The 25,754-nt window shown below is 39.6% G+C and overlaps 1 protein-coding gene across 10 annotated transcripts in view; it reads left to right on the top strand.

Annotated features, from left to right (window-relative positions):
- The window catches only part of SOX6 (SRY-box transcription factor 6), a 539,429-nt gene that overhangs the window by 395,728 nt on the left and 117,947 nt on the right, over positions 1-25,754 (top strand). For 7 of the 10 annotated variants that reach the window (XM_056851453.1, XM_056851454.1, XM_056851452.1 and 4 more), the window contains one exon: positions 18,149-18,272. In XM_056851453.1, the coding sequence (XP_056707431.1) occupies positions 18,149-18,272 (124 nt within the window). The remainder of the gene's footprint in view (positions 1-18,148; positions 18,273-25,754) is intronic. The other 3 variants (XM_056851456.1, XM_056851450.1, XM_056851447.1) reach the window with 1 other exon arrangement.

Below are 25,754 nucleotides of genomic sequence, written 5' to 3'. Positions count from 1 at the left end.
TGAGCTGTGACTGATAAAGGCCCTGCCAGAAATTTTGTTAGTTTTTAAGGTGCGACTGGACTCTGCTCTTTTTTATTGTTGCACTAAATTTGATTCCATTTAAAGAGCAGCAAAGAACTAATTCCTTGCACCTAAGGGAACTTTTTGTTGTGTTTGCTTCATAGAGGTGTGCATGCTGAGATTAATGAACAGAAAGAATTCATGAAAATCGCTATTTCGTGTCATTATTATTTACAGAACGGTAAACAAAGATCTGAGATTCTTAGGCATTACCAACCCCCAACCCCCCGCAAACAATCTGTATCTTTTTTGTGTATTTGGTTGCTTACCATTGTTTTTCTTTAATTCTCCCGATTTCCCAGGCAAGGGTATTTCTCCCTTCCAACTGGATCCTTGCAAGGGATCAGGAGAATGCTCCCAGCCAATCACTTTTGGAAACAAGCCCCAGAAAAGGAATTCTTATGGCCTCCAGCTGCTGCTCTGAGCTGGACGACATTTTTAGAGGAATGAGAAACCCCACCCACAAGGAACTCCTGAAATAGTAGAAGTAGTTAAAGTATCCCTGCAGTGGGTGCCCAATGTGAGAATATGCATCTCATAGAAATTGGATGGTTGATTCATCACATGCACACATGCTTTAAAAAAAACATTTTTGAACTATTTTCAAAGATTACAGTGTCTGTGTGGGAGATGGGTTAGTTTTCTGCAATGGAAGCCTTCCTTACTTTATGAAAGGAGACAATGGACACAACAAGAAAGAATGGCAAATGCAGTTTTCAGCAGAAAGGTAAAAAAAAAAATGCTAGTGGGTTATATAAAGAAACCACATCTAGCCAGGATTTTTTTTATTTTAAAAAATGCCTGTGGCTGGCGATCTCCTGCCAGGTTTCTGCAGTTTCTCCCCAAAGGAAACAGTGGAGAGAAATGTGCTTGGGGGGGGGGGGGGGTGTCTGTAAAATCAAACCCAGTTTGTACATCTGCTTGAAACTTAGGGGGTCTGTATATTAGAGGGAGGATTATGTTCTGCTAAAGTGGTGCCATTATCTTTTAAAACAGCTGGACCAGAACTTCAAATTGGTCCCCCAGTTGAAAATAATGGTCCTGAAATGCCACTCCTCCCTAACCCACAGATTTTAATCTTGATCCTGTGCTGTCCTACTCAAACATCAGGAATAAATAGAAAAGGTATCCTCCCCAAATCCTGGGTCTGAAATGATAATGTTTTCCCCCCCTCAGATAATGTTTTCCCCACCTAACTCTCCATTCCACATGACAAACTGCTTTTGAAAGGGATGAGTTTTAGAACAGTGTGTGGTATGTCATAGGGTGATGGGGTGTGCTGTTCAAAGGAAAAAGGAAAAATAACCCATTGGGTATGTACAAGTTAAATGGCACACATACCTTGACAAGCAATCCTAAGCAGGTCCACTCTCCTCCCAAGATCCTGAGACTATTAAATCTGTGGCTAAATTCTTTGATGAAATTGTTAAGAGGCGGAGGTAAAATGATGTTTAGAGGTTAGGTTTTACTTGATTGATTGCTTGATGGTATGCCAATAAAGGTATTGAAATTGAAGCAGGTCCGCTCAAAATACTGCTCAGGTCTATTCAATGAAGGTTACTCCCATGAAAGTTTTGCACTGATAGTTCTTTGTATCGCACCTTTCTTTCTTTTAACACAGTTATGTTTGCAAAGAGAATGTATACATTGATCAAGAATAATCATAGCTGAGAACAGGATGTTCAATGCATCTGCAGATACATTTGTAAAATGACATTTTCTGCATTACTAGGCTGTAGCCTTTGCTGGAGTATAGGAAAAAGAAAGTGAGTAAGTAAAACAGTAAGAATCTCACCAATAGCATCAAGCAGTTCCACGAAGATGGATGATACGTGATTAAGTGATTGTTTAATTACCGTAAGGCAAACAACACTTCTGAAATGGGCAAAGCAAATATGAATATCTACTAACTTGGATGAGATATTTTGTTCCACCGCTGCTCCATGAGCTCTTTGGCCAACGGGCAGGCTTGTGAAGAAGTTGTCTGAGGAGGATGTCTTATAAAATTGCCGTATAAAGTTGTTCTTTCTGAGCATGGCAGAATGCTGATAGGAACTTGATTGTCCAAGTAAACAACTCAAGCAATGACTTCATGGGAATGTGTCAAACAGGCAGTGCAGCTGGATGCATAGCACAGCTTTGAAGAAGCCCCAGCAGTGATCTGTGTCATCAGCACTCAGCAACCTTGACATGCAATGAAGGGAAAAGGAGAAATTATGACAGCCCTGAGGAGTTTGCAAGCTAAATTCGTATGGCTGAGAAGTTTAGCAAATCTTCCAGAAACAAGATGTATTTGTTCACTCTGTCTTACCTTTTAAATGAAATAGCCCTCTCTTCTGTTTATTTCCCAGAAATAAATTTAGGTAACTTTAAGGTCTGAACATATGAGCAGAACACTGAGTTGCTTAAAGTGAAGGGTGGCAGTATTTAAGCAAGTTGTAAAGATTAAAAATACTGCTTTATGAGAACAAAGAGAAATTCTGTGGTTGAAAAAGTGTTTTGGATCCTGGGCAAAACTCAACTGTGGATATCGTAGTCCTTGTCTCCTTGCCAACACTTCCACTTGCTTTTCCTTCATACCCATCCTCTTTCTCCCATAGTCCTCCTCATCTGTCATTTCATTTTCACTCTGCCTTCAGTTAGCATTCACTCTCTCCTTCTTGCCCTTTCTTGGCCTAGAGGGCTTGGCTGTAAATAAGATGGACACAGAAAGATGAAAACTTGAAAAGGGACACAATAAAAGAGATGGAGAAAAGGTGAAAATGTCAAGGGATGTCATTGTAGGAAAACCCTTTGAGTTCTGAAGAATGGGAGTTGACTTTGGAAAGTGAGGACAGGCTCTTCTATTATGGGGCAGAACTAGGGTCGCCAACCTCCAGGTACTAGCTGGAGATCTCCTGCCATTACAACTGATCTCTAGCTGATAGAGATCTGTTCACCTGGAGAAAATGGCCACTTTGGCAATTGGACTATGGCATTGAAGTCCCTCCCCAAACCCCAACATCCTCAGGCTCTGCCCCCAAAAGTTCCTGCCGGTGGCAAAGAGGGATCTGGCAACCCTATAGGTTAGGCTGGCAGCATGGGGATTTGAACCTGGGTCTCCTAGTCTGACGCTCTAATCACTACACCCTGCTGGCTCTCAATTTTTTTTCCATTTTTCACTATGGGTCTTTTTCTATTGGTAAGCTATGGACAGACTTGGTATAAGGCAGCTTGATATAATCTTGTATGTGAGGCAGCCATTGCAGGCATAGATGTGTAGTCATGCATGTGGACATAGTAGGAAACAGAAAAATTGCAAGGAATAATGCAGTACACACGATGAAGGCCAGTGTAAATAAATAAGAAATGTTCTGGAGTGTTGTAGTGGATTCCCAGTAGATTGTTCTCAATGCCAGTCAGTAGGAGTGAAGCCATTTGTCCTTTCCATCTGTGTGAAGATCTGCTTTGACCATTTGTGAAGGGAGAACTTTCAGACATTTAAGCATTGGAACACTAAGGCCCTTTTAACTTGGTGGAATGCCTATATTCCCCCTTTTCCTTTTTGTTCTATTAAATATTCAGAACAAACATTTGTAGATATAGCTACTTCTGGCATTTCACACCGTAGCTTGTGGGCATAAATGTTGTAGTTGGCAAATCATTGCCTTGAACTCTGGGCACTTCTATTTCCTTTCCTTTCTACTGTACAAAAATCCAGGGCGAGAACTGTGATTTTTTCATTCTCATAGCGTACTATAGTGATCATACCTTTAGGCCTGCCTTTGTCCATGTTCTCCTAATTAACTTTTCTTCTTCTTTCTTTGTATCTTATATTTACACAAATATACGTAAAGTCTGCCAGTTCCAACTAGTAGTTCCTGCTGAGGAGAAAAAACACTTCAGCTGTTCTTGTGGATTCTTTCACCATCTGAACAATGATTACTATCCCAGCTTAAATAGAATTTTTAAAGAAACTTTGAGAAAGGGAAAAAATAGGAAATAAAATATGTAGGCTAATGTTGTATCTTGAGGTGGGAAAAATGCATTTTTAAAAAGCCATGCTTAGAAATAAAATCTATGCTACACTGAAATTAATAATTACCCAAAAAAAGATTCCGGGCGTTATTGTTGCATTCATTCAGAGGATTTGGGTATCATGCTTTAAAAAAATGGGAAGTATATGTCAAAGCCCTCAGACTAAAAAAGGTCTCCAATTGTAAATGTGAAATCTTTCCAAATGACCCTTCTGCGTAGACTAGGATATGGCTTTGAGATGATAGCTGCTTTAAAAGTTGCAATACCTAGATAGGGCGGTGAGGGACAGAAAATATCCATTTCTACCAAGGCTGGATGTCCAGTTTTCCATATAGTCCTGTTTTAATGAAGCCTTTGGAGTAAAACTTTCATCACCTTACCACAATGTTTAAGTGGTTTCAGCAAAATGTTCAGTTCTAGCCCCAAGTATTTTTTCCAATGTTAAGTTTTATTTGCTATCTGAACCCCACACTGTGATTGTATCAATGTAATAGATACCAAGTTTGAAGCTGAACATTCAAATATATGGTGATATATCTTATATAATGATGCTAGCTACAGACATCGTTCTGGGTTTGTTTGTGTCTGTTATGGATTCCCCTCATTATCCATGCTGTTTGAGGGATTCCCCATGGATTCAGTCCATTTATTGCTCACTTTATATATATATATATATATATATATATATATATATATATATATATATATATATATATATATATATATATATATATATATATATATATAATGCTGCATTCTGAGTGAAAGCTCCTCTGTTATCTTTGAACTGCCTTCTCTGAAATCAAATGTAGAATACTACAAATAAGATTAATTTAAAAAATACAAACATTGGTAGATGGAGGATGAGCAAGACATGTTCCCAGAATGATGTGAGAAAGAACTGAATGATAAAATCTGCATTTTCTTAATTTTCATGCCTTTCAATTATGTGCTGTTTTTTAGTGGCAAATCTTCTGTTTGCTCAGTAGTTCTTTTTAATATATGTAAATCCCTGGAAGTGAGATTGGTGAAAGCATTCCATATAAACATGTTTACACATAACTTCAAGTATAGTTAAATTGGAGTTAGAGATGATAGCAAACTCTGGTGGCAACCCTATTTCAGTTTGAAAGGTTTTTTCTTTTATGGTTTCTCCATTGCACTGGGGTTGTGCAAAAAAAGAAATTTGGTAAATTTGGGGAGTTTATTGGGAATTTATTGGGCCTAATTTTTTCGGTAAACCCAGAATAAGCCGAATACCCATACCAGTAAATTTTAGTATTTATTTCCAGGTTTGCCGAAAAATTCAGGCCCATTGTAGTCTATGGGGATTTTTTCATAGCTCCTGTGGGTGGATTTTTGGAGGTAGAGTTCCCAAATGTTCAGGGTAGCTTCAAGGGACTCTCCTTGCATGAACCCCAAAGTTTGGTGAAGATTGGGTTGGGGTCCAATTTTATGGGGTCTGGAAGAGGTCACCCCCCTACTCCGTGCATGACAAAGTTGACAATGTTTTTCTATGGAGAATGGGAGCTACCCATTCGGGATCCCATAAAATTGGAACCTCTGCCCCAAACTTTACCAAACTTTGGGGTTCATGCAAGGAGAGTCCCTTGAAGCTACACTGTGAATGTGATGACTCTACCTCGAAAAATGCTTTTCACAGTCTGTAATGGCTGCCTACTTGACAACTCAGTTTCCCATGAATCCTGGCAATGTTCCTACACAACTGCACATGCCCATTGCAAGAATTCATAGAAAACTGAGTTGTCAGCCAGCCAGCCATTACAGACTGTGAAAAGTAAGTAATTTAAAAATTCTCCCAGGGGGCATTTTTCAAGATAGAGCTCCCAAATTCGCAGTGTAGCTGCAAGGGACTCTCCTTGCATGAACCCCAAAGTTTGGGACATGGCGTCCAATTTTATGGGGTCCGGAAGGAGTAGACCCGTCCTCCATAGAGATGAATGGTAAAGTTTGCAATGCTTCTCTATGGAGGAGGGGGTGACCAATTCTGGACCCCATAAAATCGGACCCCCTGACCCAATCTTAACCAAACCTTGGGGTTAATGCAAGGAGAGTCCCTTGAAGCTATCCTGAAAATTTGGGAGCTCTACCTCCAAAGATGCCTCTCCCAGAGCTCATTTAAAAATTTCCCATAAGGAAAGGCGTGGGAAAAGCCGAAGACTAGAAAAAAACAACGGATACGTATTCAGTTGATTCGGCAATCAGCTAATCAGCTTTGGCTTTATTCCCAGGTTTTGGTAACCAGTAAAACCGAACCCGAATATCACCGAAACAGCTAATTTTGGGTTTATTTTTGGTTCGTGCTTATCAATTTGCACAACTCTAAACTGCACTCATAATTTCTCCTGACCATATTAACAAAATTTGATAGAATGATTGCCATTTAAATGGACAACTAGTTTTTGACAATTATGTAAAAATGTTTCACAAATGGTACATGGTATATAAATGCTATGTCAAGAGTGGTCTATGATGTAAGAATGGCATGGGCAATTTAGCGAAGAAAATAGGCAAGATGCAAAACGACTTCCTGACCACGCACAACTGTTAAAGAAACAAAAAAAAATGTACATCCCTATTTGGAGTAATCTTTCCTTGTTATTTTAGCCTGGTAGCTTTATTCAAACTTTGTGAATCTCTGGCCCAGGCAAGAATATGCATTTGAGAGCAAGTGTGGTGGTAGTGGTTAGAACGTTGGCCCATTTTCTGCCATGGAAGCTTGCTGGGTGAACTTGGGCCAGTCATTCTCTGCTGAATTTACTTCACAGGGTTGTTGTGAGGGTAAAATGAAGGAGGGGGGAATTATGTTGTAAAAGACTTTGGATTCCCCATTGGAGAGAAAAGTGGAGATATATATATATATATATATATATATATATATATATATATATATATATATATATATATGTATGTGTGTATGTATATATATATATATATATATATATATATATATATATGTATATATGTATGTGTGTATGTATATATATATATATATATATATATATATATATATGTATATGTATGTATATGTATATATAATATATAATATAACAGAGGGGGGATTCGAAACCAGGTCTCACAGATACTATTCCAACACTCTTAACCACTATACCACACTGGCTCTTAAGAATGTTGTTGCCCTGGTGTAACAACAGTAATGTTTGCATGGAAAGATGGGTGTGCACTGTAGGAAAGGATCAAAAAACTGTTTCATGAACAGGGAATACCTGCATCTCTGTCATACTGTGGAGCATTACCCATTCAGATTCCTGGACAGGAGCCTGTTGTAGATAGCTGTCAATGCATCAGCAGGACATCCAGCCATCTGTTGATGTCACAGTTTCCAGGACAATCTGAGCAAATAACGTGTCCCATATATTAAGCAATGCATAAAACATATTTTGGTGGGTAAAATGGTTCTTACATTTCCAGTTATGAGGGGAATCATTAATTTGTTAATTTCTATCCAGTAATACAAAACAAATCTTACATGTGAAAATATAAGAATCATTACAGCTCATGCTTAAAAAAATAGCAATGGATATTTTTCCAGGAGGCAGCACGTTTTACTGTGTAAAGGGAGCTAGTGTAACAAGAAGTCATCTATTCCTGATTCTTTTAGACAGCCAGAGCTTTGTGCCTTGTCTAGTTTCTGTGTTTTAAGAGCTTGCTCGGTGTAGCAGAAATAATACAATAAATGGGTTTAACCACATTTGTCTCAGCTAGACATTCTGCTTTGTCAAAGATTGCTGGTACAACATAAACAAATTATGTGTTTGTAGTACTTTTCAGTGAAAGTCTATCTAACAGTGGAGATTGTGTTTCAGCAGCTGTAGATTTAATCTCCTACCTGTCAGTTAAAACAGGCATTTCCTGAGCAGATAAGGCCTGGTTGTAGTAGTGGGGATATAGTCACAGCTGGACAAAGGTTCATTGTAACTGACTGATAATTCTATATAGATGTGACGGTGTATTTCAACATGGAGCTATAGTTAGCGCAGTTAGTTGCATGGGAAGTAGACCTTTCTTGCCGTTTGGTTAAGCACAACTAAAGCAGAATATTTTGGCTGCATGTGAGAAACAGCTATCAATAGGGTTGCCAACTGCCAGGTAGTAGAAGGCGATCTCCTGCTAATTCAACTGATCTCCAGCCGATAGAGATCAGATCACCTGGAGAAAAATGGCCACTTTGGCAATTGAACTCTATAATATTGAAGTCCCTCCCCTCCCCAAACCCTGCCCTCAAAATCTCCCGCCGGTTGAGAGGAGGGACTTGGTGACCCCAGCTATCAATGATGTTACAGAATGGTGCCATGAGCACTGTGGTGAAACAGGTCCTAAGGGTATCTCGTTCTACCATGCAGAATGTAGTCGCAAGCTACTGGACCTCAATCAGTTCACCTCTCCGCTTTTATTCTCCACCCCGCCTCACCCTGAGGATTCCTTTTTGCTGCAAGCATTAGACTATGAATTAAAAATGTGATTGTCTAGTATTCTGGACCCTAGACCCTCTATTTCTCTCAGATCCTTTTCTTTCGATTAAGAATCACCCTTCTCATGCAAATGTATGTAGGGGAAATCTTGGAAAACTCACTAGGTTAATTTAGATCCAGGCAAACATCTCTTTGTCTGTACCCTAGTAAAAGGGAGCAGAGTAGGCTTCTGTGTAGCTACAAGAAACGACCATATTTCAAGAAAGGGGGGGAAGTAACTTTTACTTGTATCAAGAGTCATAATTTACAAAAAGAAAAAAATACATAGTTGAGCAAAATTGACTAATATATGAGCAAAGCTAAATAAAGTGAGCAATACATGCAACTTTCCCAAGTATAAAACTTCTTTCTCTTTGAGGGTGAATTTCCCAGCCTTTTAATTTGTCCTCTTTCCTTGATGTCTGACCCCCATCTCTCACCCCTCTGCCCAAAATGACAAATATTCCTTTTCTTCTTCTCCCTCCAAGTTGCCCTTGGCCATCAGTGGGGGATGGGGGGCAGGGGGCAGGTCCCAGGGCCAGAGGAGCATAATAGCAGTCTGAGTTCAAAGCCAAGGTATCAAGAGAGTCCAGATACAAATAGCCAAAACATAATCCAAGAGCAGGGTCCCAGTCCACGTTCATAGGTTAGCCAAGGGTCAGAAGCAGGTAAAAGGAGTGCCAAAGAATAGTCAAAGTCCAGTCCTAAGTCCAAGATACACACAGGGCTCCAGACAGGTAATACAGAGTGAACCCCCATGTTATTCCCCCACCAGCCTTGCTGCTAATGCTTGCTTAAATAAACCTAAGAGGACCCAGCTGTTGCTGATTCCCCTGACTCAGCAGTCCTTGCTGGAGGGTGCTCATCAACTTCATTGCAGTCAGCTGGCAGGGCTCTCCAATGGGCTTGCAGTCTTGCACTTCTCCTATGCTGGAGGGTTCTGCACCTTTGGTGTCGCTGCTGCAGTGGTGGTACGGGGCTGCTACTGGGCCCAGGTGAGCCTTCTGCCCTGGGGGGTTGTAGGCACAGGGCACCCTCAACTGCCTGTGCCTGCTGTGGTTCCTCCCCATCACTGACAGCAGATTCCAGATCTTCTCCTCCTGAGGAAGCCTCAGCAGACTGTTCGCTGTCAGATGCTTCAGCAGACTGACCCATGACAGCAGGTTTTCCAGATCCAGATTGGGAAACTCCTGGAAGTTTGGGGATGGAGCCTGGGGAGGACAGGGACCTCAGTGGGGTACAATGCCATAGTGTCCATTTTCTCCAGTGAATTGATTTCTGTAGTCTGGAGATGAGCTATAATTCCAGGAGATCCCCAAGTTCCACCTGGAGGCTAGCATCCCTACTCCACAAAGCACATATCTACTGCTGTGTAGCTAGGGTTGCCAACTTCCAGGTGGTGGCTGGAGATCTGGGATTATAGCTGATCACTAGGTGACCCCTAAAATCTCCAGGTATTTCCCAACCCAGAGCTGGCAACCATACTAGGGTTGCCAGGTCCCTCTTTGCCACTGGTGGGAGGTTTTTGGGGTGGAGCCTGAGGAGAGCTGGGTTTGGGATGGGGATGGACTTCAATGCTATAGAGTCCAATTGCCAAAGCGGCCATTTTCTCCCAGGTGTCTGTCGGCTGGGGATCAGTTGTAATAACAGGAGATCTCCAGCTAGTACCTGGAGGTTGGTAACCCTAAGTAACACTGATTTCTTGCACCCAGTTTATACATTAAAAGAGTGGTGGGGAAACTATCTCTTCCTAGCTGGGTCCTATAGCAATCCAGTATCACGTGGAAGGAGGAGTCATGTGGGCCATACAAATGCATCTGTTTCTATTTCGCAATGCTGTTGGTCCCAAGACTCTCATATGGGAAGAAATCAAATAATGTGCTGAATTCATGTCATTCATTTATTCATTTTTTTTACTGTAGTGGCATAAGGTATAACAACACAGATGCAACTCATACACCAACCCAGTAACATATGTAGTACTGTAAAGTATGCATGCTTGGATACTATTTGGGCATACACAAATATATTTATGTCTTAAGTATTGATTTGTAAAAACAAAAACAAAAAAACTTTACAAACATAGACAAAATTTATATGACCTGTACTGGGGAATTTGCTGTTACAATAACAAAATGTAGTTATACTTACTCTCTCATTTCCTTTACAGCACTCAAGGCAAGGATAGTACGTAGTGCAGAGCACATGCCTTGTATTTAGAAGGCCCCAGGTTTAGTCCTGGGCATCTGCAGTTAAAGGATCTTCCTTAGTCACTAGAGAGTGGCTAACCGTCAGAACGTACAGGACTTTTGGATTGAGCAAACTGTGTTCATATAAATTGATCTGTAAGAAATTCATATTTCATGTTGTATGTGAATTCATGACACAATACCAATACAGAAAAAAATGATACTTTATGTCATAAATCCAGCTTGTTTGAAAGCTTTTTATATCAGATGGAAGTTTTACTACCCCCAAATCTAGATCAATTATCACATAAATTAACATTATTAAAATGTAGAACTAATTTGTCTGAATCTGAACTCTAAAGGAAAACAGTCTTCAATATTGTGCTTTTATTTCTGAAAAAATAGGACACAGTGGAAATAAGAAGCACATACATCTTCACTAGTATTCCCAAATATCTGAATTAATTGACTTGTTCTGTCTTCTGTGATGGCTGAGTGACCACTAGCTGTGAAAATTTGCATAATAGTCAGCTCTTTACTCCTTTAGTCATGAACTATTTCAATCTGATTAAAAAGTGAGACTCGGTGAGCTCTCTTGACTTTTTCAGAAGTTGTAGTAACCGAGATTTGCTGTTATGCTTTAACCAAACAAATGCACACATGGGGATAACAATATGCTGAGTTTATGCAGATTTTACAACACGAATCTGAATAAAATGCCCACTAATAGACCCATAAGGAGTAATAAACACACATGAATTTTCCTTAGTTGCACTTTAAAGTGATTTTAACATACTACTAGACCTTAACAATAATATTTAATTGACAAGATTATGCATTTGTATGGATTGAGAAGATGGTAGATCTCTAATTTCAAATGAACCATAAATTCACTTTTGCATAACATGTTTTATTAATTTTTTTATAGCTGAGAGATTTTTGTTCCCTCCTAGTGACTGCTTTTTGAAAGCATATACAGTTTGAAGTCATTTAATTAATCATTTTTTCATTCTTTCAACATTTTAAAATAGTGTTAGATGTCTTTTGTATTTTCAGGATGGATAGCTAAACATATAGACACAAGCTGGTCTCTAGAACAGACAGGTAGTAAAAATATGGACTGAGAATATATAAAGACTGAAAGAAGCAAAACTGGTACCAAGAAGCTTTGTTAGCACTCATTCCATCATTTGGGTGACCTGTTTGTATAGGCACACAGACGACTGCTTTGCTGTGAAGTTGGCCAACACTGTGAGCAAAGTAATTTGTATTGTGGCAACCCCTAACTGGATAGGGGGTTTAAACTAATAACATGGACACAGTTGTTAAAGTGTGCATTAGACTTCCTCTAATTTACAGATAAGGGATTAATTGGCTATAAGAATACCAATGACTTCTACATCCATGGGAGTGTATGTTTGCATGTGTACACATTTTGAAGGCTTCAGTCCATGTGCATCTGGAGCTTCCATGCCCATAAGAAAGCCTTTCATAGAGCATGTTCATTGTTTTCTGACTCTCTAGCTATCCTTTTTACAAGAAGAAGATAAGAGTTCTTAGGGACAAAGGAAAATAGGGGCAAAAGGGAGTTTTCTAAGGAGTTCTGTAAAGGGCTATCCGCAGAAAAGACAAGATCTTTGTATCTGTTTCCCTTCTTACGACAAACATATTACGAGATGCCAATGATTTTATTTAGTATAATTTTATTTACTGAAACATCTCTATATCTATCCTTTGGGAAAATAAAAGGGCAACGGTATGTTAGCTGGGAATTCACATGGACATTCAAATTATTATTCTCTGCTGGAAAAGAGCAGCATTCTCCTGAAACCAGTTTGCAGTCCAATTCCTAGATAAACAATCAGATTAGAAACATAAATGTTGAATGTTAATTTGTTTTTGTTTCAGGGCCGTGGGGCCAACGTACATAGAGTTCCTTTCATGCCCACAATGCGCTGAGGTGTTGCTCAAAGGAGAGAAGAGTAAAACAAATGTTTTGCTGACCATATTTAGTTGATGCCAAATCCCTTTGGAAAAGCTTGGTTTTTTTTCCTACTACGCACAGGACTGAGCAGTGACAGCTTTGCAGCTGATGAGTGATTGGAACAGCCAAGTTCTTTTTGGCTGTCACTCAGCAAAGAATTGCTTGGTAACAGTGCTCAGATATTAGGTGTACAAAAAGCCACCACCTTATAAGTTCCTGTGGCTCGCCACAAAATGCTGTATATTGTTCAAACCTCAAATACTAATAGGACTATAGAGTATGTCAGTGTGGTTCTGGCCAAACAGACACTCTTCAGCATGCCTTGTTTGGCTGTGACCTGCTCAGTGAGTCTAGGGATAGATGGATAAAGCCATGCATCTGCCTCTAGATTGGAGAATTTGAGGATTATTTTAGCAGGGATGGATTTTAATATTACATTGGCTGTTGCCAAATTTCTTTCCCAGACAATTAATATTAAAAAGTATTAATTTCTTTATGTATCTGTTAGTTACTTTTTCTTTTTCTTATTTTGATCTTAGTGTGACGTTGTTCAGGGCCGAATTGGCCATGTGAGCAAAATCATTAAAGTAAGTAAGTATTATAGGACTATAGTTGAATAAGATGACATTACGTGAAAAATTGTTTGGTTAGTTAGAAGACATCAACAATTGTTTTCTTTGGATCAGCATTTTACAGCACTTCGTATAGTTTTGAGTCCGCAGCTTCACGACAAGCAGGAAACAAGAGGAGTGTTCATTTTTTTTATAAATACTTATTTCACAATCATGTGAAAAATAAGTTAAATCTTCATGAAAGAGAAAATGAGTCCCCTCGAGTGTCGCTCTGTTTGCACATTAGCACGTAGCAAGGTCTTTGCCAAGTGGCTCTCTGACTGACTGCTGCAGATGCTCTTTCTCAAGTATTCCGAGTCAGATCTTTAGTGCAAGTCTTCGGGGACAAACAATAGCACCTGTTCCTCTCAAGATATCAGGCCAGTTAGTCCATTCATGTATCTTTAATGAAGCTCCAGGGCAGATGGCAAAAATAAAAAGGCATCATCATCAAGTTAGCAGAAGAGGGGAAAAGAAAGAGATGGTGCAACAATGTGCTGCTTTTATGAATAGGAGGGAAAGCAAGTCTAAAGTTTTTTTTTCTTGGGCATCTGCTTGGTGTCCTGATTTTCAGAAAGACTCAAGGAGCATAAAAGCAATTAACCTTTCTGGGCATCTATCTGCTTTGATGAATCTAGCTGTTCTTATCCCCCCTTAAATCAACTTGCAAAAAGCGCTCGCAGTTTCATCTGCGATATTTGCTTTCTGCGTACCCAGAAAGGAGGGCTTGGTGCATTTCACAAACCCAGTGGAAAGTTAAGAGTGAGATGCAGCTATCCCCAGATCTTGCACATTATAGTTCTGACATTGATGCAGAATGTCTAGCTATCATATATGCTTGTATGCTTTGTAACAGTTAATCATGGAATTGGCTGCAAGTGATCTAATCCTATACTTGATCCTGAGTGGTGTGCAGTGTGTACGTTTGTTGTACCTGTTGGAGGTCTTTGAGAATGTTAACAAGCAGGTGGCTAGGAGTAATCCTGTAGACATCATGGAATAAGATAATATGTATTAGTAGTTTCAGAGGGTAGCCATGTTGGTTTGCAGTAGAACAGCTAGATTCCAGTCCAGTAGCACCGTAGAGACCAACAAGTGTTTGGGGGGTATGATAAAGGGAGCTTTGACTCTGGATAGCTCATACCTCCAAAAATCTTGTTGATCTCTAAGGTGCTACTGGACTGAGATCTTGTGCGTTAGCAACTATTGAAAGGATAGGAAGCAGAAGATAGGAGTAACAGACAGTTCTTGCAATATGACAGTAAGCAGAGGGGTCCCAAGGGATTAGGATCAGCATTAGGACCAGTACTATTTAATTTGTTCATAAATTATCTCAAATTGGGGTGACCCATGAAAAACATTGCCCACCTCCTAATCCTAGCTTTACATAAGCAGTAATGAGGTCTGAACTCATGGTGACTAACCTGGAAAGAAATTTTTAGATCAATGAAAATGTCTATATGGTGTATGGTGGTAGTAAAAAAAAGACAAATTCTATAGTAGGGATTTTTGGGAAATGTATTGAAAATACAATGGTAAGTATTTTTATATTATTGTATAGATCTATGGTGTGGATGTATTTGGAATATTGTCTGGTTCTAGTCATTACATGTCTAAGATATGCAGAAAAGGACATCCAAAATTATCAAGGTGTTGAAACACGTTTCCTAAGATTGAAGAGTTTGGGACTAAAGGGATATGATAGAGATTTATAAACTTATGCATGATGCAGAAAAAGAAAATAGAATCTTTTTACACATTCCCCAAATACCAGAAATCAGGATCACAGTAGAAATTTATGGATGGTATATTCAAGAGGAGAGAAGAATTATGTAAGTTGTTGTGGGTACCTATTGAGGAGAAAGGCTAAATGAATAAATAAATAACCTCTTCCCATTACAACTAACTTGTTTCTTGCCACAGGACGTGGTAATGACTGCTAATTTATACTGCTTTAAGAGGGGATTAGAGAAACAGACCCATAAAGGATAGGCCCATCCATGATTAGTAGCCATGACAGCTGAGTGGGACCTCCGTATTCAGAGGTATACTCCCTCTGATGGAGTTGTAATCCATCTGAATTTCTTTTGCTGGGAAGCAGCAGGAGGAGGAGGCTATGGCCTTTCTGCCACCTCTGTGGTCTTCCAGGACATCTGGTCAGCTGCTGTGGGGAAAAGGATGCTTTTCTAGATTGGCCATTGGTCTGATCCAGCAAGGATCTTATTTTATTCCATCATTCATTAATTTATTTAAAACATTTGTCAACTGCTTTTCCATCCACAGATGTTGAAAGTTGTGTATAGGTTCAAATAACATAATTCCGGTTATTCAGCATTACTCCTTGAGTGAGAAAGCTTCACCATCTGGGGCAGTGGCCCAAAAGCTTTCCCCCAGTTCTGAATTAACCTAACCTCAGCTCATGCTGAGAACCATTCATGGATCTCAGAACCTGGGTAGTTTGACATGGGTGATAGCATTCCTTTAGAAACTGTTTAGATTCTCTGGACCCAAACTGTTTAGAGATTTAAAGTACACAACTTGCTCCTTCAGTAGAGCCCAGTAAGACACTGGAAGCCAGTAGAACAGCCCTGGTTTATGGGATCATCCTAGAACTTCCCATTAAAGACCCTTGTAGCCATGTTTTATATCAACTGAAATTTCCCATCTGTCTTCAAGGGTAGCCAATGTAAAGCATATGTCAGTAATCTAATCTGGATGTTACCAAGTAACTGAGGGAAAGTCAGCTTTCATGCAGGAAAAGCTGCAGCGGGTGAACCAGTCTTGGTTGATTGGAGGTACTCCAAGCAACCTGCTTATCCAAAGGCATTGTGGAGTTTTAATTTCATGACATTAATTAGGTTTCAGTGGGTTGTGTGTGTGTGTTAAGTGCCGTCAAGTCGCTTCCGACTCATGGTGACCCTGTGAATCAAAGTCCTCCAAAATGTCCTGTCTTTGACAGCCTTACTCAGATCTTGCAAACTGAGGGCTGTGTTCAATCCATCTCTTTATTGAGTCAATCTTTATTGACTCTTTATTGAGTCAATCCATCTCTTGTTGGGTCTTCCTCTTTTCCTGCTGCCCTCAACTTTTCCTAGCATAACTGTTTAACAGTCTAACGGTCATGCTAGGGTCATGTGAGGATGTAGATTTTGGTATTATGGCTTCCATAATATCTACTTCTGCCTTCATGTATGGTAATAATAAATCATTTGTACTAAAGGTACATGCTTTTTCCCTTTCACAGATGCCCAGTGCCTTAGTCTTCATATTTAGTGTGCCCATTCATCAAAATTCTGTTGTTTCTGGTTTCTTTCCATTATCTTGAGCTGCTCTAATCTGTCTGTTAACTGGATTGAGGAGTTGTGTGAAGAACCCTGTGATTCTGTACCTTCTCTGAAAGCATTCCAAGTGACTGGGAAACATGTTTTATCCAGTTCAGACTAAACGGGGTAGTTCTTTTTTGCCTTTGCTGTTAGACAATGTCATTGTGTTTGCCTGTTGTTTACTCACGCAGCCCGTAGGAATTATCATCATGCCACAAACTCAGTCACAAATAAAGTCAGTGTTGAACACATGGGGATCAGCTTCAATTTAACCACGTTATGTGTGTTTCAAACATCGAGAACCAGGCTGAGTCAGCTAAAATGAAAGAAATGGCTGCTCAAAGCTAGTTTCTTTCACGCCCCAGTGCTATGGCAGTAATTGCACAAAGACCTTTTTATTATAAGTTGATTTTCTTGAGAAATGGATTCTGAAAAATACTGTAAAGTGTTTATATTTTGCTTGACCCTTATTAACCTACATCTTAGGGCTTTTCCCCCAGAGAAGATTTGTTGGTAAATTAGCTCATAGACATACACGCACACAGTAGCCTTTCTGGACTGCATCAGGGGTTGGGAGAGGAACATGGATATGACAAGAAAATGTGGTACTATTTAAACAGTGTCATAGGTCAACATATGGATTTTTACCAGCAAAACAACTTTCTTTTCGGAATTAAAGCCCAAAAAGTGCTTGAATTTCATTTTTTACGTTTAAATAGCAACTGGTACCACTACTTTGCAAGAGAAGAAGGGGCTGAAATTGTTCTCTGGTTATAGAGCCATTAAAGCTATTCATTTTTATACTCCTTAGATCTGATTTGTAAAATATTTTTGCTTTGATCGATGTAATGTTGAATGGAATTTTGTATAATGGGACTTATTCTGGTATGTTCTCTAAATATCACTATAATTGCTAGGGTAAGTGGCCATGCTTAAAGCTATAAAATGTCCTAGACAGACTATACATTTATGGGGAGTTGCGTATTGCATGCAATCTGTCAGTTTTGTTTAAGAGGGTACTTATGATGCTGTGCTACTAGTTTGAAAACACTGAATTGTTTGGCGTTTATGCTAATGCTACAATAGCTGAAACTTAAAAATGTTCAGAATATAAGCAAAGTCGTACATGCTCATGCTGTAATATTTGAAGACAAATGAAAGTGAGCGCAGAAAAGTACTGAAACGTGCAAATAGAAAGCTACCCTATAGTTACATGGTACAGTGCTTGCAAAGAATTAAACCAAGCAAGGTAGAATAAGGAACAGTGCAGCTGAATGAGACCGTTAAAGCTTTGACTCTGAAGGAAAGAAATGTTAGCATGGGCTTTGATGTGATAATGTGAAATTGGCAAGAATTATGGTAAAGGAGAAGATTCATTGGCACTCTGAACACGAGAACACTATCAGTGCTGGAGAGGTATCTGTCGAGACAAATCTGTGCACTTTCTGATCAAAGGCTGTCTTCTGTTTAGCAGGTTCAGGGTCACATGCCTCCGCTCATGATCCCAATTTTTCCACACGACCAGCGGACATTGGCAGCGGCTGCCGCAGCCCAGCAGGGTTTCCTTTTCCCCCCAGGAATAACTTATAAACCAGGTAAGTTGACAGGGATGTGAAGCTATTGAACATGGTAAGATATTAATCATGACTTCTCTCGTGATCTGTCTGGGATGGATAGCGGTATGCAAACAGGTTAGCTGAGGGAAAGGAAATGTGTGCCTTTTTGCAAGTCTAGATAAAAATTTCTTCTAGAGAGATGCCCAAGGAATTGGTTATTTGGGACCATATTTATTTTATTTCTGTGTACTACAAAAATCATTTCTTTTGAATTTATTGACCCAGTTCCTATCCAATTTGCATGTGAGAGTAGCTTGGTTCTTTACAGGAAGGTTACAAATATCTCTTTTCAGGCCTTTTATCATCAGCATGGACACACACTAGTCTTTTGTGCAAGCCTTCTTACCCGTAATTAGAGATAAAAAGTGAAGGTAGGCATGATTTAATTTGTGTGTTTGGAATGGGGAGTATTTTGTATGATTTCCATCTAAATAGCAGAGGTTTCAGCATTTCAGCTGCCATCATCAATTCAGGCTTGTAGCAGGTCATGCAACTTTTCAGTGAGATATGTTTGGAGGTTTAACGAATGTTATGATTTCTTTCTTTATCCCTTTGAGTTTACTGGGCTCCTGGGGAATTCAATTAGGGATATAATGGTTTGAAGCTCCTTTCTGAGCAGCCTTGTAAACGGGGCTTCAAATGTGTAAAGCTAGGTTAGCAAGGAATCCAGTTTATGAAGACATTTAAGTTAATAAAAGGCAACCTTATTTTCATTTGTACATGCTTTGTAAACCAAAACCTTGGCCCAGAAGAGCCATCTTTATGTTACTCATTTATATTGGCCCCCTCTAATGAACATTATAAAAAATGTTATAGCTTTTTCTTTGGATGTGAAATGTAAAAAAATTCCAAAGTAATGATTGGAACTGGATGCTGCCATGAATTGAAATTTTGCAGTGACTTTTAGAAAGAGGTGGGGTTAGTTTAGAAACAAAACTATAGGTTTTCGAGTGTAATCCAAGTTAAATCTAAAGTAAGTTTCAAGTAATTTTTGTCAGACTGTGCGTCAAATAAATGGCAGAAATTATTTCATTTTGTTCCATTTTGCTCTGTTTTGTTACTTTTATAAAACTGCATTTGTGGAATATGTTTTTGTTTTTGTTGTTTTTTTAGCTATGACAAATATGGCTTCGTTTAAGAAGGTCCAGTTTAGTCCTGAGAGGCTGGGTTTCAGCCTCTACTCAAGCAGTGACTGACTAGATACCTTGGGTTTGCTTTATCCTCCACCAGCAATTGCAAAATGGGAATAAATCTACTCTGGTTAAGTAGAATAAGCTAAACACTGCCCTTTATGTTACAGTCAATTTCAGTTCTGGCACTACTAATCAATTCTGAAATATATAACTGTATCAATTAGTGAGATGTCTATGCTCTGCAGCCCCTGTGAGCTGCACAGATGATGAGCGTGCCTTTGGCTGGCAGAAGCCCTGCTGGAGAAGGGTGGCAATGGGCTTAGCCAGGAGGCAGCCCAGGCCTGGCTCACAGCTACGATTGCCAGATTGGGGGTAACAGAGGTGAAGCTGACGGCACAGTTTTTACATGCATGTCAAAGATGTAAATAACTAGCACCGTTACCCCCACCACAAAGCAGAGATGACCAAGTGAATCACTGCAGACCATAAAAAAAAAAAGGTAAAGGTCCCCTGTGCAAGCACTGGGTCATTCCTGACGCATGGGGTGACATCACATCCCGTCGTTTTCTAGGCAGACTTTGTTTACAGGGTGGTTTGCCAGTGCCCTCCCCAGTCATCTTCCCTTTACCCCCAGCAAGCTGGGTACTCATTTGACCGACCTTGGAAGGATGGAAGGTTGAGTCAACCTTGAGCCGGCTAATGAAACCGACTTCCGTCGGGATCGAACTCAGGTCATGAGCAGAGCTTGGACTGCTGTACTGCAGCTTATCACTCTGCGCCATGGGGCTCTTTTTACTGCAGACCATACACATGTATATTTCCAGATTCGGTAATTTTGGTCTCAGTAGTATAATTTTGCTTGCAGAAAATCCCAGGTTCAGTGGCATTAATGTGATACAATCCCATTACAGTGATATCAGGCTTCAAGAGTCAGCCTGATGATACCTCAGAGAATACTGCCAGCTGGAGTGCACAATACAGGGTTAGGTTGACCAGTATCAGGTCATGTTTGTATGCTTTGGTCAAATTAGTTTGCCAAGTTTTTGGCATGTTTTAGTATGGGCTCAATATAATTTGCTCCAAGAGGTGTTTACACACCTATTAGTTAGCACTGTAGCCAAGTATCATACTTCCAGTTGAGCAAAGATTTTTTTTTTAAAATTAAAGGTTCATTTACCTGCTCGTTTCTCCTATCATTCTATCGGGGCGGACTGGCCATTGAACTTCCAGGGCAATTTCCTGGTGGGCCGTACCTTAGAGGGCTGCGAAGCCCCAGCAACTCTGCACAAGCTTCCGGGTCTGCTTGGCTCAGACCCCTCATCAGCAATGGCAGTTGGCATCAGCTGTACAATTGAGTTTTTTTCTGCACTGCTTCCAGTTTGAGAGATGATACAATGAGCGAGCTAATAGCCCAATTGTTGGCCCCACCGAGATAAGTGGCCCTGCAGTGCTGGCATGTAGCTCCAGGGCTGTTTTCATTTCGTAGTCTGCTCCTGCTTTAAAGGAACACTTGCTTATTTTCTTAAAAGCATTGTTCTTTCTGCAGTGTGGTGAGGATCCTTCCTAACGTGGGTACAGTGTTCACAAGCTGATTGATCTTTATGGGGCTAAATAAAGATTTATGGCTCTCTTTCCCCTCTATCCCTGCCGCCTGTGCCCTAGGCAGGGCTCCAGGGCATTACGGGGAACGAGATTGTGTGCACCTGCAATGTTCCTGTCCAACCCTTTCTATCTTTGCATTGCAAGTTACTTGGACTCCAAGCACTCCCACACACATTACAGTCAGAAGTGATTAAAAAGTCCTGTGAAAACAAAATACCAATCGTTCGAGTGATAACAGATTTTTTTAAAAAAAGAAATAACTATACTTTTCAGTATTGTGTAATATAATTTTCTGTCATCGTAAGTACTAATTGAGAAATCTTAGATCATCTAATTAATTTTATACGTATTCCTGTTGGTATTTATAGTGTGCAACTGGGAACCTGCAAGGACTTGCTTGCAGGAGGCCTCTCATTTCCCCCCTTCACCATTCCCTCTTTTCCTTTCCTGAAAGCCCCCCATAGCCTCTCTCCTTCTCCTGCTTCCTTCTCTCCTTCTAGGGCTGCCAACTTTCATGTGGGGCCTGGAGGTCTCCTTGAATTACAACAGATCTCTCGGTCCCAACAACAGTTTTCCTTAGGGTTGCCAGTTCAAGGTTGAAAAATTCCTGGAGTTTTGGAGGTGAAGTCTTGGGAGGGTGAGGTTTGGGAAGGGAAATGATCTCAGCAGGGTATAATGATATAGAGTCCAACGTCCGAACCAGCCATTTTCTCCAGGGGAATTAATCCATGTCATCTGGAAAGCAATTGTAATTCTGGGCGAACTCCAGCCCCCATCTGGAGGTTGGCAACCCTAGTTCCCATAGAGGAAATTGCTGCTTTGGAGGAAGGAGTTGATGGCATTATACTCTTATGAGGTCCCTCCCTCCTCAAAACTTACCACACCACAATTTCCAGGAATTTTCCAACTTAGAGCAGGCAACCCTTGCCAGGCCTGGCCCCAGAATCCTCCCTCAAAGGCCAAAACAGCCCTGGAAAGGACCCTGCCCACTCCCCCTGCCTTTTATGCACTGAAACCCAGCCTGGAAAGCTGATGTTGCCTAGCAACAGCCACTGAGGGAATCAGTTTGTTAAAGCTATAGGTGCTTCTTCTATTATTTTGAGGGTTTTAACACCCCCAATGTATTTTTTTTAAGATTTCAGATTTTTTTGCAAACATGGGGCGTTTTTCAGGTTTGTAGAAAAATCTTATCTTACCCATTCACAGCCCAATCACTGGATTTCAGTATCCTCATATTTGGACAACTTTGCTATTAGAATGTAAAATAATGATGATGATTAACTTCCAAGCAAATGGTGATGCTTGCTGACCAGTGAGATGTGCTTCTCAAATGCTTCACTTTGATTCTAGCAAGCTTAGTGTAGTTCTTCAGCAGTTTGCTTTAAGTAGCATTAAAATTGCTTGGGAAAACAAATTGAAGGTGAAACTAAACAATTCCTGGAACCTGAAAAGTGCAAAAGCCAACTGTAATTTTCTGACATGCATGCATGTGGTAAGAGATCATGCTGCATAATGTGCCTTCTGTGCAGGAAACCCACTTACACAATATATGTAATAGTTTAAAAGTGGGAAACATTATTTCGCTCTTCATCTATGACAATGTATTGCAAGTACATGCTGCTGCTTTAAAATAATTGACAACTCTGACAAGTGAAAGAGAAGTTGGCTAATCTTCCCGTGACTTGTAAGCTCCATTGTACATGTAAACAATAGAAGACATAATGTAAATAGACAATCATCTAAGCAGGAGAGCTGAGGAGGTTAGTGTATACAAGAATAAATGATGAGGGATTGTATTTGTTTCACTCAGCCATTCTCCTAGTAATCAAGACTAGCACACACCTATACCTACAACGAACCTGTTTCAACTTGTTCGGTCTCCCTTTATAAAATTAAAGAGAATGGGTCCTCACGCAAGCATTCCAAATTCAGAAACAAATCTGAAAAAAATAGCTACAACATGTTGACTGATAGATTGCCAAAACAGCTACCAAGAAGCTCCTTGATCCATTTTTTGTGCTGAGAAAATTAGAACGGGGAAGGTGTATCTTCTGTAATTAATTTTTAAAAAAACTTTCATCACCTCTCCCCGCCCTTAGCTAGAACCCCTCCCCACGAAGAATATTTTCCTGTTTTAATTGTAGTATTGTCAGCAAAACATTCCAAAGATATGAAGTGTCATGCTTTGTTCTCAATAGAATGCTATTATATAATGCAGTAGGATTATGTTAGCTGTGTACTGTTCACTATATGCTCAGATTTAGTTCCAGAAGGGACATCTGGGTGATTTAGGGGAGAAAAATACAGAAGAATGAAAATAGGCTTATTATCAGCAAAGAGAGAGCTGTAGCCAGCAGGTGAGCCAGAGGGTGTGGTGCAGATACTAATAAATTAACTTTAAGGTGTGTTGCATATTATTGTTTTATATATATATATATATATATGGCTAGAAATTATATATATATATATATATATATATATATATATATATATATATATATATATATATATATATATATATAAAATTATATAATTTCTAGCCATTTCAAACCATAGAGGCATGACAGCTGTGAAGAAGCAGTGCCACAGGGAATTCTTTCAGTTTTGATTTTTTAAAAAAAATATATGTTTGACACGGAAAATGTTTTAGTACAAATAAAGCAACTGGTATTGAACTTACAAAAGGGGGAAATGGAGGGGGAGAGGGATTACTGCATGGAAGAAGGATGAATAATTCATGATATTTAAAGAAAGAATGCCTTAGAAATGTTCAGCAACGCAATTCATGCTCGTAGCTTGAATGCTTATTTTTCTCCTATTTAAAGCATCATTAATTCTAGATCTTTGTGCTTTCTTTTTTAACTTGTATATTTACGAAAGAAACATTATTTAACTTTGGATGAGGATCCTCTGTAACTCTGTATTCACATAATTCCATTTAGCCATCAAAGAAGATAAGCAAAATTATCTAGCCATAAAGAGACAAAAAATGTTTTTACCGAAGAAAAGAATAGTTATTTAAAACAACGGCTCTCTGCAAACATCAGAATGAACCTCTTAGAAAGGGGGGGGGGAAATAAGACCAGTTTTTTTTATTATTATTATTATGAACATTACTCCATAGGACACCAGCACAATGTAGTGTTAGCAAAGGCATTGTAGCAGCACTCCATATGCAATCAGAAGCCAATTGTTACTGGACTGTGTACAAGCACATACTGTGCTCAATGGTCTGATGAGGTATTATGGATATGATGCAAAGAGACCTTGTGGATTAGAAACTCACTATTCATTTAAAAAGTGAACGCAGCGTACTGTTTACCGTGTTTCTGCAAGTATAGCAGGTCTTTGGGTGGGAAATGGAGCAAGGGTATTCATGAGGATTTTGGATGTTACTAAAAATACTTGAGAATTGCTAGCACAGTTGTGTAGGAGAAAACCTCACAATTCCCAGATGTTACACCTACATCCGTACATTCTGCATGCAAAGTAGATAAGTTGATGCAAAACAGCTTGATTATTACAAATGTCAAAAATGTGCAGAGGAGCAGCTTATTAAAACATAGCCTAGAGACAGCATGTAACACTGACTTTAAGTACGGAGCCAAAGTGATAATCTATTAAATTACGGTTATTGAGTAATTTATCAATCACTGCATTTTTATTGCAAGTTTAATTTTTAAGCTCTGCACCCCTCTCCCCTTCTAGTTCTAACTTTGCAGAAGCACGTCGAAGTGACAGTGGGAGTTGGTTGCAGACTTAATGCCTAATAGTTGCTATGATCTAAAACAATGCCATATATAGGCAACCATATTCACAGGCAATGGCTACTTAGGGGCTTCTTAGCAAAACTATGTAAAACCCTCTAAATTGCAGCAGTATCCAATTTATTGCAGCAGTATCCAATTAAGGAATGGCTACTTAGGGGCTTCTTAGCAAAACTATGTAAAACCCTCTAAATTGCAGCAGTATCCAGTTTATTTTATTTTATTTTGCTTATGGTAAGCAAAATAAAATAAAATAAAATAAAAATCTTGATCCCTGTTCCAACAACTTGCAAACCTAAACTTCAGAAAAGGGGAAGGCAGGGTCAGTTAGCAATAGGGGAGAGAAATGTTGTATGGGATTAGCATGAGGAAACATTTCAATCCAGTCCGTCAAGCTGCTTCTTTACAAAGGGCTACAATGGTTTGCAACTATGGGTTTGAATACAGAGCTGATTTTCTCTGATGGAAGGGATTCCCATTAGTGGAATGAGACTTCTGCAACTCCCACTGCAGCCCAAAACACTCCCCAAAACATGGCAGCTGGAGGACACGGGCACCGGTAGGAACTGCGTGATGAAGGGGCCATGCTTTGTTAAAGGAGGGGGGACTGGTGCCTCCTTCCATTCACAGAAATGCTGCTGGATCCAAGATTTTATGAATAAGCAGTATTTGGAATTCAGCAATATTAATGCAATGTGGATTCTACTTATTTGGGTTAATATCAGATTGCCATTCACAGATAATTAGGATCCTCATAAGTAGCACTAATGTCTTAATCAGGTTGGGAAATTGTTCAGCGTGTTTCTGAATACCTCTTTTCCTGATGTACCTTAAATTGTAGAAACTTCAGTACAGCGATGCACTTATTCCATGTCAGGTCAAAATAGACTTTAACTTGTGGGTACATGAAGAACACAAAGTGAATTAATGACAACTGAGGCTGGATATCAGAGGTGTCC

The sequence above is a fragment of the Euleptes europaea genome, chromosome 6 (genome assembly GCF_029931775.1).
Source record: "Euleptes europaea isolate rEulEur1 chromosome 6, rEulEur1.hap1, whole genome shotgun sequence".
Lineage (NCBI taxonomy): Eukaryota > Metazoa > Chordata > Lepidosauria > Squamata > Sphaerodactylidae > Euleptes > Euleptes europaea.
The sequence above is the reverse complement of the archived record's forward strand: the minus strand, read 5'-3'. Positions and strand labels throughout refer to the sequence as shown.